This window comes from Phymastichus coffea, unplaced genomic scaffold, assembly GCF_024137745.1.
Source record: "Phymastichus coffea isolate CEN01 unplaced genomic scaffold, Cenicafe_Pcof_1.1 PCOF00028, whole genome shotgun sequence".
NCBI lineage: Eukaryota > Metazoa > Arthropoda > Insecta > Hymenoptera > Eulophidae > Phymastichus > Phymastichus coffea.
The window spans coordinates 1,340,809-1,355,317 of record NW_026706839.1 but is presented as its reverse complement, the minus strand read 5'-3'; the positions used below and the strand labels follow the sequence as shown (position 1 = coordinate 1,355,317).

Here is a 14,509-nt window from a genome sequence, read left to right as displayed (position 1 = left end):
TAATTTATCGATTATGTTAAAAAAGCTAAATTTGGATGCTATCTTTTAAGACATCGAAGGGCAAGCGGCAACGCTCGTTTGCCGGTCTTGCCCTACGCTAATGCCATCTTACAGTATGCCAATAATATTAAACTATTAGTGACAGTCGAATCTGTCGAATATGGTGTGAATGTGAAGTTTTGTAGTGTAAAAACTAAATTTTATATAAAGCATTAATCTTTAGACTAACTAAAATCGAAAGTTAATGTTTATTGATATGAAAAATATAGCATAAGCCGTTTCATATCCACCAATGAGTATCGGGTCAATCGAGTTCGATTACAGTTGTAACTCTGTTTACGTGTGTTTTTGAAAGAGAACTTGACTATAAAACATTCATTTTTTTAATTATATTGTCTTTATGATGTATAAAAATAATCTGAATGAATGTTTTGACAATTTCGTTACAAAAAGGTATGTTGTAGCAATAAAAAATAAAAATTATTGTTGACTGCGACTTAACCTATAATTGGCGTCTAAACAAATTATTTTGTAACGAAAACCTATGATTTAATAATGTAGGTGCATGGAAGAAATTGTCAACTTGTTTATATAAATAAATATTATTCTGCAAATTTATTTGTACAAGGATCAATTCTAAAATAACATTACTAAAAGTTTGAAAAGGTGCATTATTTTATAAAATCAATGTGCTGGAAAAATACAAATTTATTTTTCTGTGGTAATATTATTGTAAATACAGTACTAAAAATTCTATTATATCAAAATCAATATAAATATTCTGATATTTTATTATTGTAATATTCTGATTATTCTAATATTGTATTTCAGGTTTTGGATTGTTTACTGACTTCGACTGATATAGTTTTAGTATTTATGGTTTTGATATCTAATAGATTAACAACAGTATAAAAATGAAATCACTAAATGGTTATGTTGATCATTTTAATGGAATAGATAAAGTTAACATGAAGTCCAAAAAACGTAAACATTCTGTGACAGTAATAGAAAAGGAAGAATTAAAAAAGTTATGTTTAGAAAATTCTAAAGACACACAAGATCACAACAAAGAATCATCTAAAGATCATATTGAAACTGATGAGTACAAAATACAGTCTTCAAATCAGTTAATTAAATTTATGTATCAATTAGATGTTTCAATACTTTGTGCTGTGAGGAAGGTTATACATAAGGATAAGTATCCATCTGTTCTAGTCACATTTGAAGATAATGAAATTGAATCATTTCACAATGTTTCTATTCATTATAATAATGAAAGCGTTAATGTTCACATTGAATATATTGACAATCATTATGTAGATGATATTGGCTTCTCTGCATTATTTATGAAGAAAAAGCAAAGTTTTGCTATACAAAACTATTTTAATAGTTTTGTCAAATATTATATCAACAGGGCTGATAGTTCACAAAATGACATCAAAAATATTGTTCTCTATACAAATGCAGATTTAGCCCTCACAGAAGAAAATGTATTGAAACAAGCACGTGTTAAAAACTTCTATCCTTTTAAATTTGATCGTGTGAATACAGATAAAAGTGAAATTGTGAAAGATTTCTTATTTACAAGTGCAGATGATGTACATGTTAGTTTTTATCAGCTCTCAGAAGATGAACTGACAAGAAACAAATTTTTTAAATATTTAGAACTTCCATTAGCCACTCATAAAATGATAGAAGAGAAACAATTATCTAAAAAATTTCAGAAGAAAATGAAGAAGAAGTTTATGAACAAATTGATTTTTGCAGTTAATCAACCCAATAGGGAAAAATTAAATTACATAATTAAAAATGAAATAAAAAACAATACTAAATATGATTATATGGAAATGCAAGAAAAAGTACTATATAGTTTAGCATCTCCAGGTAAAATTGGTTTTGAAATTTTGTATGAGTTTAATATGTTATTAGCTCTTATACATGATATGTTTCTTCATCAGAAACTATCATCTGTGAGTTACAAAATGTCAAATACTTTTAATGTGATAACTATTGATTACAAAGGTAAAATATCTTATATAAAAACTCATCCAACTGATAAAAAGATTAATTTTACTCAATTATTCCCAATTTCAAAAAATAAAAGTTCAATCCTTTCAGTAAATAAACAACTAGCTCTATTTATAGATGACACAGAAAACATTGACAGCTTAAAATATTGTGTAATTTTCACTAATGCTAATCTAGATATAACAGAGAAAAATCAGTTAAAAAAAGTTCGAGCAAAAGATTTTCATCCCATAAAATTTAACAAAGTTGATATTCAAAAGAAAAAATATAAAATTTTTAAAAATTGTTCTTATCTAAATGTTGATGGTTTGTATCAGTTTGCTCAAGAAGATACAGCAATAATTTTGAATCTTTTGCAGTATCCATCATTTGAAAAAACAAAGAAAGAAGAGAATTTCAAACAAAAGAATGAAATAAAAGAAATATTTCTACACAAACTCATATTTGCATGCAATCAATCTAATGCAGAAAAAATGATTAATGATATCAGAAGTAATATAGGTACATCAGAAGTCATTTATAATTATGAAGAGTTACATGAAGTTATACTACGTTGGTTAGAGTCTCATAAAATTGTTCCTATTACAGAAAAACTTTTAAGGATACTTTTAGATGACGTAAAAAATGCTAAGTTAAGTCAAGTCATGATCAAGACTAAAAGTATTGAAGAAGAAATCAAATTTACTAAAAGTGTATGTGGGACCGAAAATGGCCCTATATTCAATTATATTTTAAATTTTGTAACTAGCAGCAAAGGAAAACACTATTTTGACATTTTCAAAGAAAATGGAATCAAGTTATCAAATTTATCAAACATCTTAAATGGTGTTGGATCAGATGTTCCACAAATTATTGAAAAACTTTTTTTGTTATGGTTTGATTATAAAAACAATAGAACTCACTATTTGACAAAACTTCATGAAAATGGAATTAGCTTAACAAGTATTACATTAATTTTAAAAGGTTCCAAATCAAATGCACCTGTTATTTTTGAAGAATTATATCGGCTTTGGTTTGATGAAAATGGTAACAAAACTTACTATTTAACAACTTTCGAGAAAGAAGATATAAAGTTGACTAATATAGCAAATATTTTGCATGGAGCTGGACCTTATGCTCCAATTGCTTTTAAGGATTTATATAATTTATGGTTTATGAAAAATAACAAAACTAAATTTTTGAAAACTTTGGAATATTATGGTGTAAAACTCATGAATGTTTGCAGTATATTGCATGGAGCTGGTGCTAATAGTGCTAAATCATTTCAAGATTTATATAACTTGTGGTTTGATGATGAAGGAAATAAAACACAATATTTAAAATGTTTAGAACAAAATGGATTAACTTTGTCTAATCTAACATCTATATTGCATGCATCAGGTTCCAATGCAGCAAATACATTCAAGAATTTGTATGATTTATGGTTTGATGAAAGTGGAAATAAAACACAATATTTGAAAACACTTGAAGAAAATGACGTAAATATTACTACTATGACTAATATATTAAAAAATTCTTTATTTAATATTGTCAGTTCGTGTAAAAATTTATATCACTTATGGTTCAATGAAAATGGATATAAAACTGAACGTCTAAAAAATTTTGAAAAAGGAGGATTGACATTACTACAATTATCAGCAATTTTAAATGGATCAGGTACTCGTGCTGTCAAAAGTTTCAATGATCTACATGATCTCTGGTTTAATCACGAAGGAACTAAAACGCAGTACCTTAAAGTTTTAGAAGAAAATAAAGTAGATCTAGTTACTATTAGTGCTATTTTAAGTCAAGCAGGAGCTAGTGCTGTAAAAAGTTTTATAGATTTATATAACTTTCTATTTGATAAGGAAGGAAATAAATCTCTTCATTTCAAAGTACTAGAAAATAATAATGTTAATCTTGTTATTATTTCTCATATATTGCATGGAGCTGGTTCAAAAGCTGTAAAAACATTTAAAAAATTGTATAATCTTTGGTTTGATAAAGAAGGGAATAAAACTAAATATCTCAGTAATTTTGAACAAAATGGCATAAGTTTAGCTAATATATTAGATATGTTAAATGGAGCTGGAATGGAATCTGCAGAAACTTTCAAAGATTTACATGATGCATGGTTTGATGAAGAAGGGAACAAAATGCAATATTTAAAAAAGATAGAAGAAAAAGGTATTGAAGCATCTAATTTAGGCCTTATATTTAATAAATCTGGAGTCAATGCAGCAAAACATTTTAGAGAATTGTATAATTTATGGTTTAGAAAACTAGAAAACGATAAATTTTACATTGATGTTTTGGAGAAAAAAGGAATCAATTTATTAACTTTATTCAAAATCTTATCTAACATTTGCTATAATTCATGGAACAGTTTCAAAGATTTGCTAGAACTATTGTACGATAAGGATGGTAATAAAACACATTATTTACAAATTTTAGAAGAAAATGAGATAGATTTTATAAGTGTGTCGAAGATCTTAGGTAGAGCAGGCACTAATGCTGTAAAAGCTTTTAAAGACTTATTTAACTTATGGTTTGACGAACGTGGGAAGAAGAAACAATACTTAAAAGTTATGGAAGTAAATGGTATAAATGTTAATAACTTCTCCACTATACTATCTGAATCTGGATGTAATGCTGCGAAAAATTTCGAAGATGTATATTTTATTTTGTTTGACAATGAAGGAAATAAAACAAAATATTTTCAAGCTCTTCAGAAGAATGGAATAAAATTTTCTAATTTATCTCAAATTTTACAAGGATCCAGTGGTAATTCTGTAAAAGCCTTGAATGAGTTTTTAGATGTCTTGTTTGATCAAAATGGCAAAAAAACTGAGTACTTGAAAATTTTGGAAAAAAATGGCATCAAACCAGTTCATATTTCTAGAATTTTTATAAGAAGTAATTCTAAAGCTGCCCAAATGTTTAAGGATTTATGTATATTATGGTTTGATACTGATGGAAACCGAACCCGATTTTTTAAAATATTTGAGAAAAATGGATTGAGAATAACAAAAATAGCTAGTGTTATGAATAATGCTGGCTACAATCCAGCTAAAGCATTCATGTACTTACACAACTTATGGTTTGACAAAGATGGACACCAGAGACAACAATTCAAAAAATTAAAAAAAGAAGGATTAAATATAGACAGTATAATCAACTGTTTGAATAGTGTCAAAAATTCTTAACTATGTAAAGACAATTTGATACAAATAGAAGTATTTCATTATAAAATAACTGATATGTTTATAAATTCACATGAATTTATAAAAATTCATATGAATTTATAAAATTCGCAAAAATATGAATGGTTGTTATTTCCAATTGAATGTAAAATAATATATTTTTTATGAAATTTGACTATTTTAATAAATATAATAATACAAATAATGTAAAATACAAATTGAATAATTGAATAATTGTATGGAATAGTTTTATATAAGTTGTAAATAAAAAATTTCATAATTTATATTTTTTAATATTTATTTATAGTGCATTATTAAAACATTTAATTTAAAAAATATGGTAATTGACGCTAACAAAAAGAATTAATTAATTGTAAAGCAATTTGAAAATATACTTATTTGAAAGTTCACACAGTCCTGCTATAGAACGCCGGCTTGCTGTACTATATGTAATATGCATATATATATACAATATATATATACACACTGTGTGTCGTCTGCTAGGACATAAACACACGCGTTGTATGTTTTTGTAAATTATTATTCATGATAAAATATATGTGAATCTAAATTATATATTCCTAGTGCTTTTTGTATTGTTTTAGAGAATACTTTTTTTTTCTTGAATTATAATTTTAGTTATAATTTTTACAGAACTGCCTGAACAACCATTTTTTATTGGAATTTAACCTCATTTTATAAATATTATTTTTCGAATGTAAGTTGCATTTCGGAAAATATTTTAAAATAACTTATCTAAGGAAATAAATGACACATTATATTTTTTTTTTAGATCAATTTGACAATTTTGTAGAGTTCTGTAAAATTAGATAATGAATAATTACAAGAACGTATAGAGAAATATAGTAGTGAAGTATAGAAGCATTTTAAAAAAACAAATCTTATTCCAGAAATGAAATATTTTGTGTTGCTCGATTGATACACTAGTATAGTAAAGTAAGGGAAAAATTAGTAATTTAAAAAAAAAATATTTAGACTCTAACTATGAGTATCACTACAATTAACAATAAAAATATTATACAAAGAAAGATTTTCTTACCTGAAGTTGATATTACAGTATTACTTATTGCAATTCCAAAAAATTGCCTACTCACAGATATATATCGATCAACAAAACAATTGATTTATACAACCATTCAAAGCACTCAACAATCCTTGTGTGAATACAGTATATTTTTAGTAACAGAGGCTAGTATTTTTGATACAAAGATATTGTTAACTTTATATGAAGTGCTAAAGTATAAGATAATATATTTTATAGACTGTCTGTTAATAGATTTTTATGAAAAAAATGTATTTCAATATAATTTAATAACAATTCAAACCTCACAAAGAGTGCACTATCAGGGTTTTTTGAAATCAAACAGTAATCTCGCTTGTAAGGAAATCTTCAAATATCAATTAATACAAAAACTGTTAATAGCTATATGCAATGCATTATGGTATTTCTATGGAACATGCATAACTGATATGTTTTTGATGCTAAAGTGCAGTAACAATTCAAATATTGATAGTATGAACAGAAACTTTTGTATATGTAATGTAGAAGATACTAATTGTAATATTGAACTCTATAAATTTAAGATTCTTTTAGTAATTCAATCAAAACATATACAAAGATACTATAATTTTCAAAGTCATCTTTACCAATTGTTGACTCATCGAAGACAACATTTACAGTATGAGTCTAGTGAAACGTTGCATCCACTACCATGCAATAACAATTTCTTATATAGCCCGACTATATACCAAAATTTTGATTGTTGGAAAGCTGTATGGAATTATTATCAAATTTTTTTTAGTAATATTTTGCTTACAAGTAAGAGTTTTCCAAAGCAGACTACTCTGACTTTTAAAAAATCTGGAAAAAGAAGATTAGATTTTTTAAAATATACAGTATCTGAAATTAGAAGAAAACTGAAAGGTACTTTATATCACAATTTAACAAATAGAGTCAATACATTAGTATCCAATCAAGATGTAAATAGCAGTAATACTACCTCTAATGATAATAAATCCGAGTATGAAACTATGGAAGTTCACAAAGATTTGAAAAAGTATTGGGTTAAACGTTATCGTTTGTTTAGTAAATTTGATGATGGAATAAAACTCGACTACGAAAGTTGGTTTTCAGTCACACCTGAGAAAATAGCTATTCACATTGCTGCAAAATGCAAAAGCGATATAGTAATTGATGCCTTCTGTGGTGCAGGAGGAAATACTATTCAATTTGCAAATTCCTGTCACCAAGTGATGTCCATTGATATTGATTTACAAAAACTACAAATGGCACGTCATAATGCAAAAATTTATGGTGTAGATAACAAAATAGATTTTATTTTAGGCAACTTTATCTGCTTGGCTGAAAGCCTCATTGGAGACGTAGTTTTTCTAAGTCCTCCTTGGGGTGGACCAAAGTATGTCAAGAAAAATGTCTTTGATTTGAAAGATATAATGGAACCCTATGGAGGAGAAAAATTACTAAAGACTGCACAGAAGATTTCCAGAAATGTTGCTTACTATTTGCCTAAAAATATTGATACTTCACAGTTGTTGCATGCTGCAGGTTCGGAGTCGAGAGTTGAAGTAGAGAAAAATTTTTTAAATGATCAAGTTGTTGCAGTGACAGCTTATTATGGCAATTTAGTTGATAAAACTGTGTGAAGTTTTAAGTCTTTATGACTACATTTATTGCATAATTTATACAAACATTTTTTGTGCACAGAAGGGTGTTTTAACTTCCGATTGAATCAGTAACATTTGCATAAAATGAGATACTAATTCAATATACCACATCAAATGAAATTTTATAAAAAAAAATCAATTTATAAGATTATTAGCAAATAAATAATATACCGAGATTGTAAAACGAAGTTTTATTTTTGTGTAAATAAAAAAAAATAAAATGATTAAAGACCACTAGTACAACATGCAAGTTTTAATAAAAAGTTGATGATATGGTTACTAATTTAATCTATTTTACTTTTTAAAAAGTTATTCAAAGAATAAAATTCATTATAGATAAAAAAAATAGAAATAACATGTGAAATTGAAATATATAACGTATGATTAATTAAAAAATTTTTCAATAAACAATTATTTCAATAATTATTCAATAGGAATGTTATATATTTAATAATAATTTTTAAGATAATTGATAAATTCTAGTTATTTATATAATTCTAGTTGGGCTCTTACAGAAGAAAGTAAATCTGAAGAAAGGCTCTTAAAAAATGTTATCCTATCAATTTGTTTTAATTTTCAAAGTTGAAAATTTTTTGCATCTGGCAGGCTGAGTTTAAAAATACTAGTATCATTTTACGTGTTCTTTGTTTGATGTTTTTCTATTATTTATTATATTATTTGAACTTTATACGTGCTATCTTGAAGATTCTAATAGGCCTGAATAAATATCATGCTATTTGAAACGCATTATATCCATCAGATTCATTAATGAATAAAAATAATATAATTTGCACGCATTTTTCATAAAAACTGATGAACTTTTACTTATTTCAAGACGTATTGGAAAAATTATCGAAAAGATTAATTAAACATACGATTGATAAAATGTACTAAGCTATATTATATTGTACAATACTAAACATTATATATTCAATGGTAGTGTTTACGATCCTAGTCTTATATTAGTAATACACTGCATGTCGTGTTTGTTTTTGTTCTCTCGTTGAAAAAACTCGTGAACATTCTTCGACTTTAACTGGTTGAATAATCAGATAAATATAGTTTCTGTTTGCCGCATATCTCTTAATTTACAATGTACAAATGTACGGTTAGTAGACTAACCGTACAAAAAATGATAAAAATGTATTTTTCTTGATTTGATTATGTTCACTATTTCTCTCTTTCAACCAAATTTTAAGACGGCAATATTAATTTCAGTATCACAGATGGTTATAAGATTATCGATTTGTAATTAATTTCAAAATATGACCTCTTATGTTCTCAAAACGATTTATTAAAAGCATATTTTCATGCTTGCAGATTATTGTCCATATTAAATATTCATAAAATAAATTTATTGCTGAAATAGAAATTGCATACTTAGATATATAATATAAATATTTTTGAGTATACCAAAATTCAAAATTTCGAGCTCTTTTTCAACATTAACCAATCGCAGCGCTGGATGATAGGAGCAACTCATATCATTTTTTAAATTAAGCTAGGAATTAGGAACTAAGACTAGGAACTAATACTAAGCTAGGAAAAATTTAAGTAGGTTTTTTTTAAAAAATTTTTTTTTTCACATGAAACATTTTTTTACTTGAAAAATTAATATTTTGTAATGGTTCAGGTTAATTAATAGTTAGATGTGAGATACAATTTTACGTAACCATTTTAACTCAGTGACGCAATAGTTTGACCTCGCCTTAAGGCCTTATTGTGGTATTGATCATGCGCACTTGGATGCTGCGCACTGCATTGTGCGCCGGTTTGTTCGTACAAAACGAATTAACATTGATTATAGTCAGAATGTTTACAAAACTATTCCGAAATTACATGAATTCTAAAACATGACCAGGCTATTGGACAGCCATCCGGGCATTCGTGCGTAGGTTAGTTCTGTAGAGATTTATAAGAGGCACGTATTTTGATATGTGTTGTTCATTTTTGTTTTCAAAATACGTACTTCTTATAAACCCCTATATAATCCGTATAGAACTAGCTTGCGCACGGATGGCTGTGCAGTAGTTTAGTCATGTGTTAGAATTCATATCATTTTGAAAGTGAAAATTCAGAATCGTTCTGGAGCCTTATTGGGAAAAAATTAAATAGCACTATTAAAAATAAAGTATAATTATATGAAAATGTCAGAAAAAGGTTAGCGTAGTTTAGCATCTCCAGATAAACTTGCATTTAAGATTTTATATAAATTCAATATATTATCATATTTAATTTATAACATGTTTATTTATAACAAGTTTTCTTCTATAAATTATAATATTACTAAAGGATATAACAAATGTAATTCAATTAGATAAACGAAAGTTGTCGTGAATATGCATTGTTTCAAGGAACAAAAACTTCGATTTTTCTTAGCTTTCTCCATCATCAAATATGAATACCTCAATGTTTCCATTGAGTAAACTTTTGAACTTGTTTATTGAAGAATCAAAAAAATATAATATAAATTTTTTTGTTAGTTACACAAATGCTAATTTGAATATAACAGATAAAAACCTGTTGAAAAAAGCCATTCTAGATGTTTCTACTTTTAAATTTCGTGAAAGTAGATATTGAACAGAAAAAAAAATAAATCAATAAAATATTACTCATGTATCAATACCAAACGCCTCTATTAATTTATGCTTTAACCAAGAAGGTAATAAAAAACTGACTATTTCAAAAATGTTGAAAAATAATAGGATAAATTTAACTTGTATACCAAATCTTTTGCAAAGTACTAGTTGTTACGCTGCAAGTGCATTTAAAAGTTTGTACAATCTGTGGTTTGACAAGAAAGGAAATAAAACGCAATGTCTTCCGACTGAAAAAATACGCTATTAAAGCTAGTGTCGTTGGCAGTATTTTTTATGGATGTTACTTTAAAGTTATAAAATTATAGCAGATTCTGCATAATTTTTGGTTCGATGAACATGGAAATAAAATCGCACGTGGGATGTATCTGGAAAAAGCGGGATTCGATTTAACTAATATATTGAAGATACTATTTGTTGCATAGAGTCGAGCTATCCAAAGCTTTTTAAATTTGTATAACCTGTAGTTCTATAAGCATGGCAATAAAATCCTGTACTTGCAGAATTTTGAAAAAAATGAAATAAGTTCAGAAATTGTGCGTAAAATTTTGTTGAATACAGGATGAATGCGGCGTATAGTTTCATTGACTTACATTGATCGTTGTAAGCCAACTGTTACATCGAGCTAAATCAAGAGTAGCAGCTGCATTCAAAGAATTGTACAATCTATAGGTTGTCGAAGACGGAAACAAATCGATATACTTAAAACACTTTGAAGAAAATGGTATTAACCTAAAGGTTATTACTAGTTTGTTCCACGGATATGGAATTCATGTTACAAAATCTTTCATACAAATGCACGATCTTTGGTTTGATGACGTCGGAAACAAAACTTACTTAGAAACCGTTGCAAACAATAGACTGACGATATCTAATTTCTTTTGTATTGTGAATGAAGGGTGTACTAAGTTTTCGCGAATACTTAAGGAACTGTTAGATTTACTGTTTGATGAATGAGAAAATCTTATGTAATATTTAGTCATATTAAAGGAAAACAGAATGGAGTTACCCATGATACTGTCAATTTTAAATAACGCTGGATTTTAATTGGCCAAAACTTTTATTGATTTATGGTTTGATCAAGAAGGTAATAAATCTCATTATTTGCAAACTTTGGAGGACAATGGAATAAATATGACTTGTATTTCTACTAGTTTATGGAAAACACGATTTCGTGCTCCTAAAGCTTTCAAAGCTTTATATATACTTATAAGTACTTTATAAGTACTTGGTTTGATGATAAAGACCAGAAAAAAGACTGGCTCCAAGTTATGGAATCAAATGGCATAATTAGAGCTAATATTTCAAATATGTTTCAAAAAACAAGATTATACGCTGTCAAAGGTTTCAGAAATTTGTACGATCTTTAATTTGATGAGCAAGACAATCAATCAAAATACTTCAAAACAATGGATTAATTATTTCAAGTATATCTGTTATTTTAGTAGGTATAGGCCGTAAAAATATGAAAGCTCTTAAATAATTGTTGAAAGTATTATTTAAGAAAAACGAAAAAAAAGACCAACTACTCAAAAACTATGGAAAAACATGGCATTGAACTGTCACGAATTTCCAATCTTTAGATAAGAAGTGGAACTATGATTTGATGAAAGTGGAAATAAAAGTCAATTTTTCAAAGTTTTTGAAGGAAATGGATTGAAGGTAACCTACTTAGCACCAGTTTTCGCATATGCTGGTTACTCGCCTGCGAAAAGTTTTAATTATTTACATATTCTTTGGGTATATAATAATGAACAGATAAAACAAGTTTGAAAAGTATCTGTAGTATTCTCCAGGAAGCTGGAATAAATGCTATAAAAGTATTTGATGGGATTTATAAATTACTCTTCAACAATCGAGAAAATCAAATTTAATATCTATATGCATTTCTAGACAGTAAAATTACAATTTCTAGTGTATCATATATCTGATACAATGATCTCCGGCGGTAAATTAGAAAAACATTCAAAGTGCACTCAAGGATTTGCTAAACGTTTGGTTTGACGAGAATCGACGGAAATCTATGTTCTTGGAAAGGAACGGCATTAAACCAGTACGCATGTCAAGTTTTACGTATATTAGAGCGGTGTTAAAGCTGCAATGGGTTTCAAAGAGACGAACAAGTTCAACGACGATGGAAATAAAAAAACGATTTTTTAATATTTTCAACTTGGTCATTAGATAAGTTTTTAGATTTTCGAATAATGTACCCTCGATGAATAAGAACATAAAACGGAAGAACTAAAAAATGTGCAACGTAAAGGAGTTAAGAATGAAAATATATTAGATTTTATACGGGATAAAAAATTGTCAAATTTATATAGGAACTAGTCGTAGTGGATAAAACAAAAAAATTATTGTAAATACTCGGTAAATTCTAATTGTAAAGTTGTCTTTCTGGTACTTATTTATCTTCTTCAAGTTTCTTCTTCCTAACTTTTTAGATAATTATTCAATTTTTTTATTAAACATTTTTCACTAGAGGTGATAAAAAATTCATATGTGCATCAAAATAAAGCTCATACTTTATTTTTACTATTATAATAATGTTCAAATTAATTACATTCTTTCATCGAATAACTCGATGTTACAATGCCTATTATATATTTCTTTGATTTAATTAAACAAATATGCATATTATGATTGACTAGAATCCAACGAAAAAGCATATTTGCAAAAGCATTCAATGCGTTGCGTTTAAATGTATAATTCTCTAATATAGATATACATTTTTTTCTCAGTGACAACATTAATAGTACTTTGAATTGTTTAACGTATACATATAACATTTACACACGTCAAATTGCGTTGTATTTTTTTCTTTATAATTCGCCTGCAAGTTTATATCCTTATTCGGTAGATTCAGATATTGCCTTTTAGGCTCTCACTGTTTCTTTTTTTATTTTTCTGCTTTATTTCAGTTTACACATAATAATTGATATATTCATTCCAGCAGTTAACATCTCTGAGAATACATCACAACATAATTACCATCATTTCCATTACGTTCATGAACATTTATCACATGAATAGTGAAAATCTTTCTTTTTTCGTATACACGTCGAACGAAAAAGGAAACGAAGTTATCATAAAGAGCGTCAATGAAAACTAAAAAATATATGCCTGTCAATATTTATAAAAATATCGTTTTAGCATGACTCTTGTCTCCGAAAAATACTTTGTACTGTGTTGTACAACGCGTATTCGCGTGCTACTTACTTTTCTTCCTCTCTCTTTTCTCATATATCGTCTACGCATTATTGCGTTCCATGCTGAGCGTAAAAAGTAAAAGACGAAGAACGTAATAACGCGACATTATAGTCATATCGCATCTGTCTAACGAAAGAGTAATCACAACCGACGAGTCAGAAAAAGAAAAAAGATGACCCGAGTCTCAGGCAAACGTACCAAGACAAATGCACAAGTTATTCGATCGTGCCTCTGTTACGAACATTTAGGCTGTCGTCACAAATGGGAAACGGCAAAATATTGATACTTTTCCGGGATATGTATTGACAATTAGCGTTGCTTTTTTTTTTCTTTTTTCTTTGTTGGGGCGGTAAAAGACAGTTGTTTGAGAGATGAGATTGAAGAGCTAGACTTAAGAGTTCGTGTGCGGTCGTCGAGAAATCCATTCGGCAATCGCTGGTATAGCGTGGACACGTTGTTTCAAGCCACGCAAATTAGGATAATGCTCGAGGGCTGCCGAACCGAACATTTGCTCGAAGTTCTCCAAGGCTACCGCGAACACAAAGTCAGCCCACGTTGTCTGCGAAAGAACAATGTTATTTTAATGGCGAAAACTTGATGAATATCGAATCGAGAGATAAAGCGTGACTAATATATGATTATACATTCTTCGAGCAGGTTCTGTAGGCGTTATTATCATAAAAAATATAATTACTTGGAAATATTTTGAAACTATCAGAAATCTCACGTGAGGAATATTATCTTAATGATTTTACGTAGCAATATCAAATAAATAATAACCCATGA

At 27.7% G+C, this 14,509-nt stretch overlaps 3 protein-coding genes across 4 annotated transcripts in view; 2 read left to right on the top strand and 1 right to left on the bottom strand.

The window, feature by feature from the left end:
* Nucleotides 1-30: 30 nt before the first annotated feature.
* On the top strand, nucleotides 31-5,325 carry LOC131675784 (uncharacterized). The gene is made up of 3 exons (XM_058954928.1): nucleotides 31-453; nucleotides 832-4,282; nucleotides 4,421-5,325. Exons 2-3 carry the CDS (start codon nucleotides 915-917, stop codon nucleotides 5,211-5,213), a joined length of 4,161 nt encoding a protein of 1,386 aa, XP_058810911.1. The 5' UTR covers nucleotides 31-453; nucleotides 832-914; the 3' UTR covers nucleotides 5,214-5,325.
* A 392-nt stretch (nucleotides 5,326-5,717) lies between these two features.
* LOC131675785 (uncharacterized) lies at nucleotides 5,718-8,085 on the top strand. The gene is made up of 3 exons (XM_058954929.1): nucleotides 5,718-5,732; nucleotides 5,865-5,928; nucleotides 6,004-8,085. The coding sequence occupies exon 3, from the start codon at nucleotides 6,216-6,218 to the stop codon at nucleotides 7,893-7,895; it is 1,680 nt and encodes a 559-aa protein (XP_058810912.1). The 5' UTR covers nucleotides 5,718-5,732; nucleotides 5,865-5,928; nucleotides 6,004-6,215; the 3' UTR covers nucleotides 7,896-8,085.
* Nucleotides 8,086-13,022: 4,937 nt separating this feature from the next.
* Nucleotides 13,023-14,509, bottom strand: part of LOC131662929 (glutathione S-transferase-like) — a 53,330-nt gene continuing 51,843 nt past the window's right edge. For both annotated transcript variants that reach the window (XM_058932934.1, XM_058932933.1), the window contains one exon: nucleotides 13,023-14,282. In XM_058932934.1, the coding sequence (XP_058788917.1) occupies nucleotides 14,115-14,282 (168 nt within the window). In that variant the 3' untranslated portion in view covers nucleotides 13,023-14,114. The remainder of the gene's footprint in view (nucleotides 14,283-14,509) is intronic.

What these genes read in the sequence shown, in the direction of transcription:
- LOC131675785 (XM_058954929.1), top strand. Translation starts at nt 6,216, where the DNA reads ATGAGTATCACTACAATTAACAATAAAAATATTATACAAAGAAAGATT.
- LOC131675784 (XM_058954928.1), top strand. Translation starts at nt 915, where the DNA reads ATGAAATCACTAAATGGTTATGTTGATCATTTTAATGGAATAGATAAA. An exon ending in GAATTGTATAATTTATGGTT is followed by an intron (nt 4,283 to 4,420) that starts TAGAAAACTAGA and finishes AGAACTATTGTA; the next exon opens with CGATAAGGATGGTAATAAAA.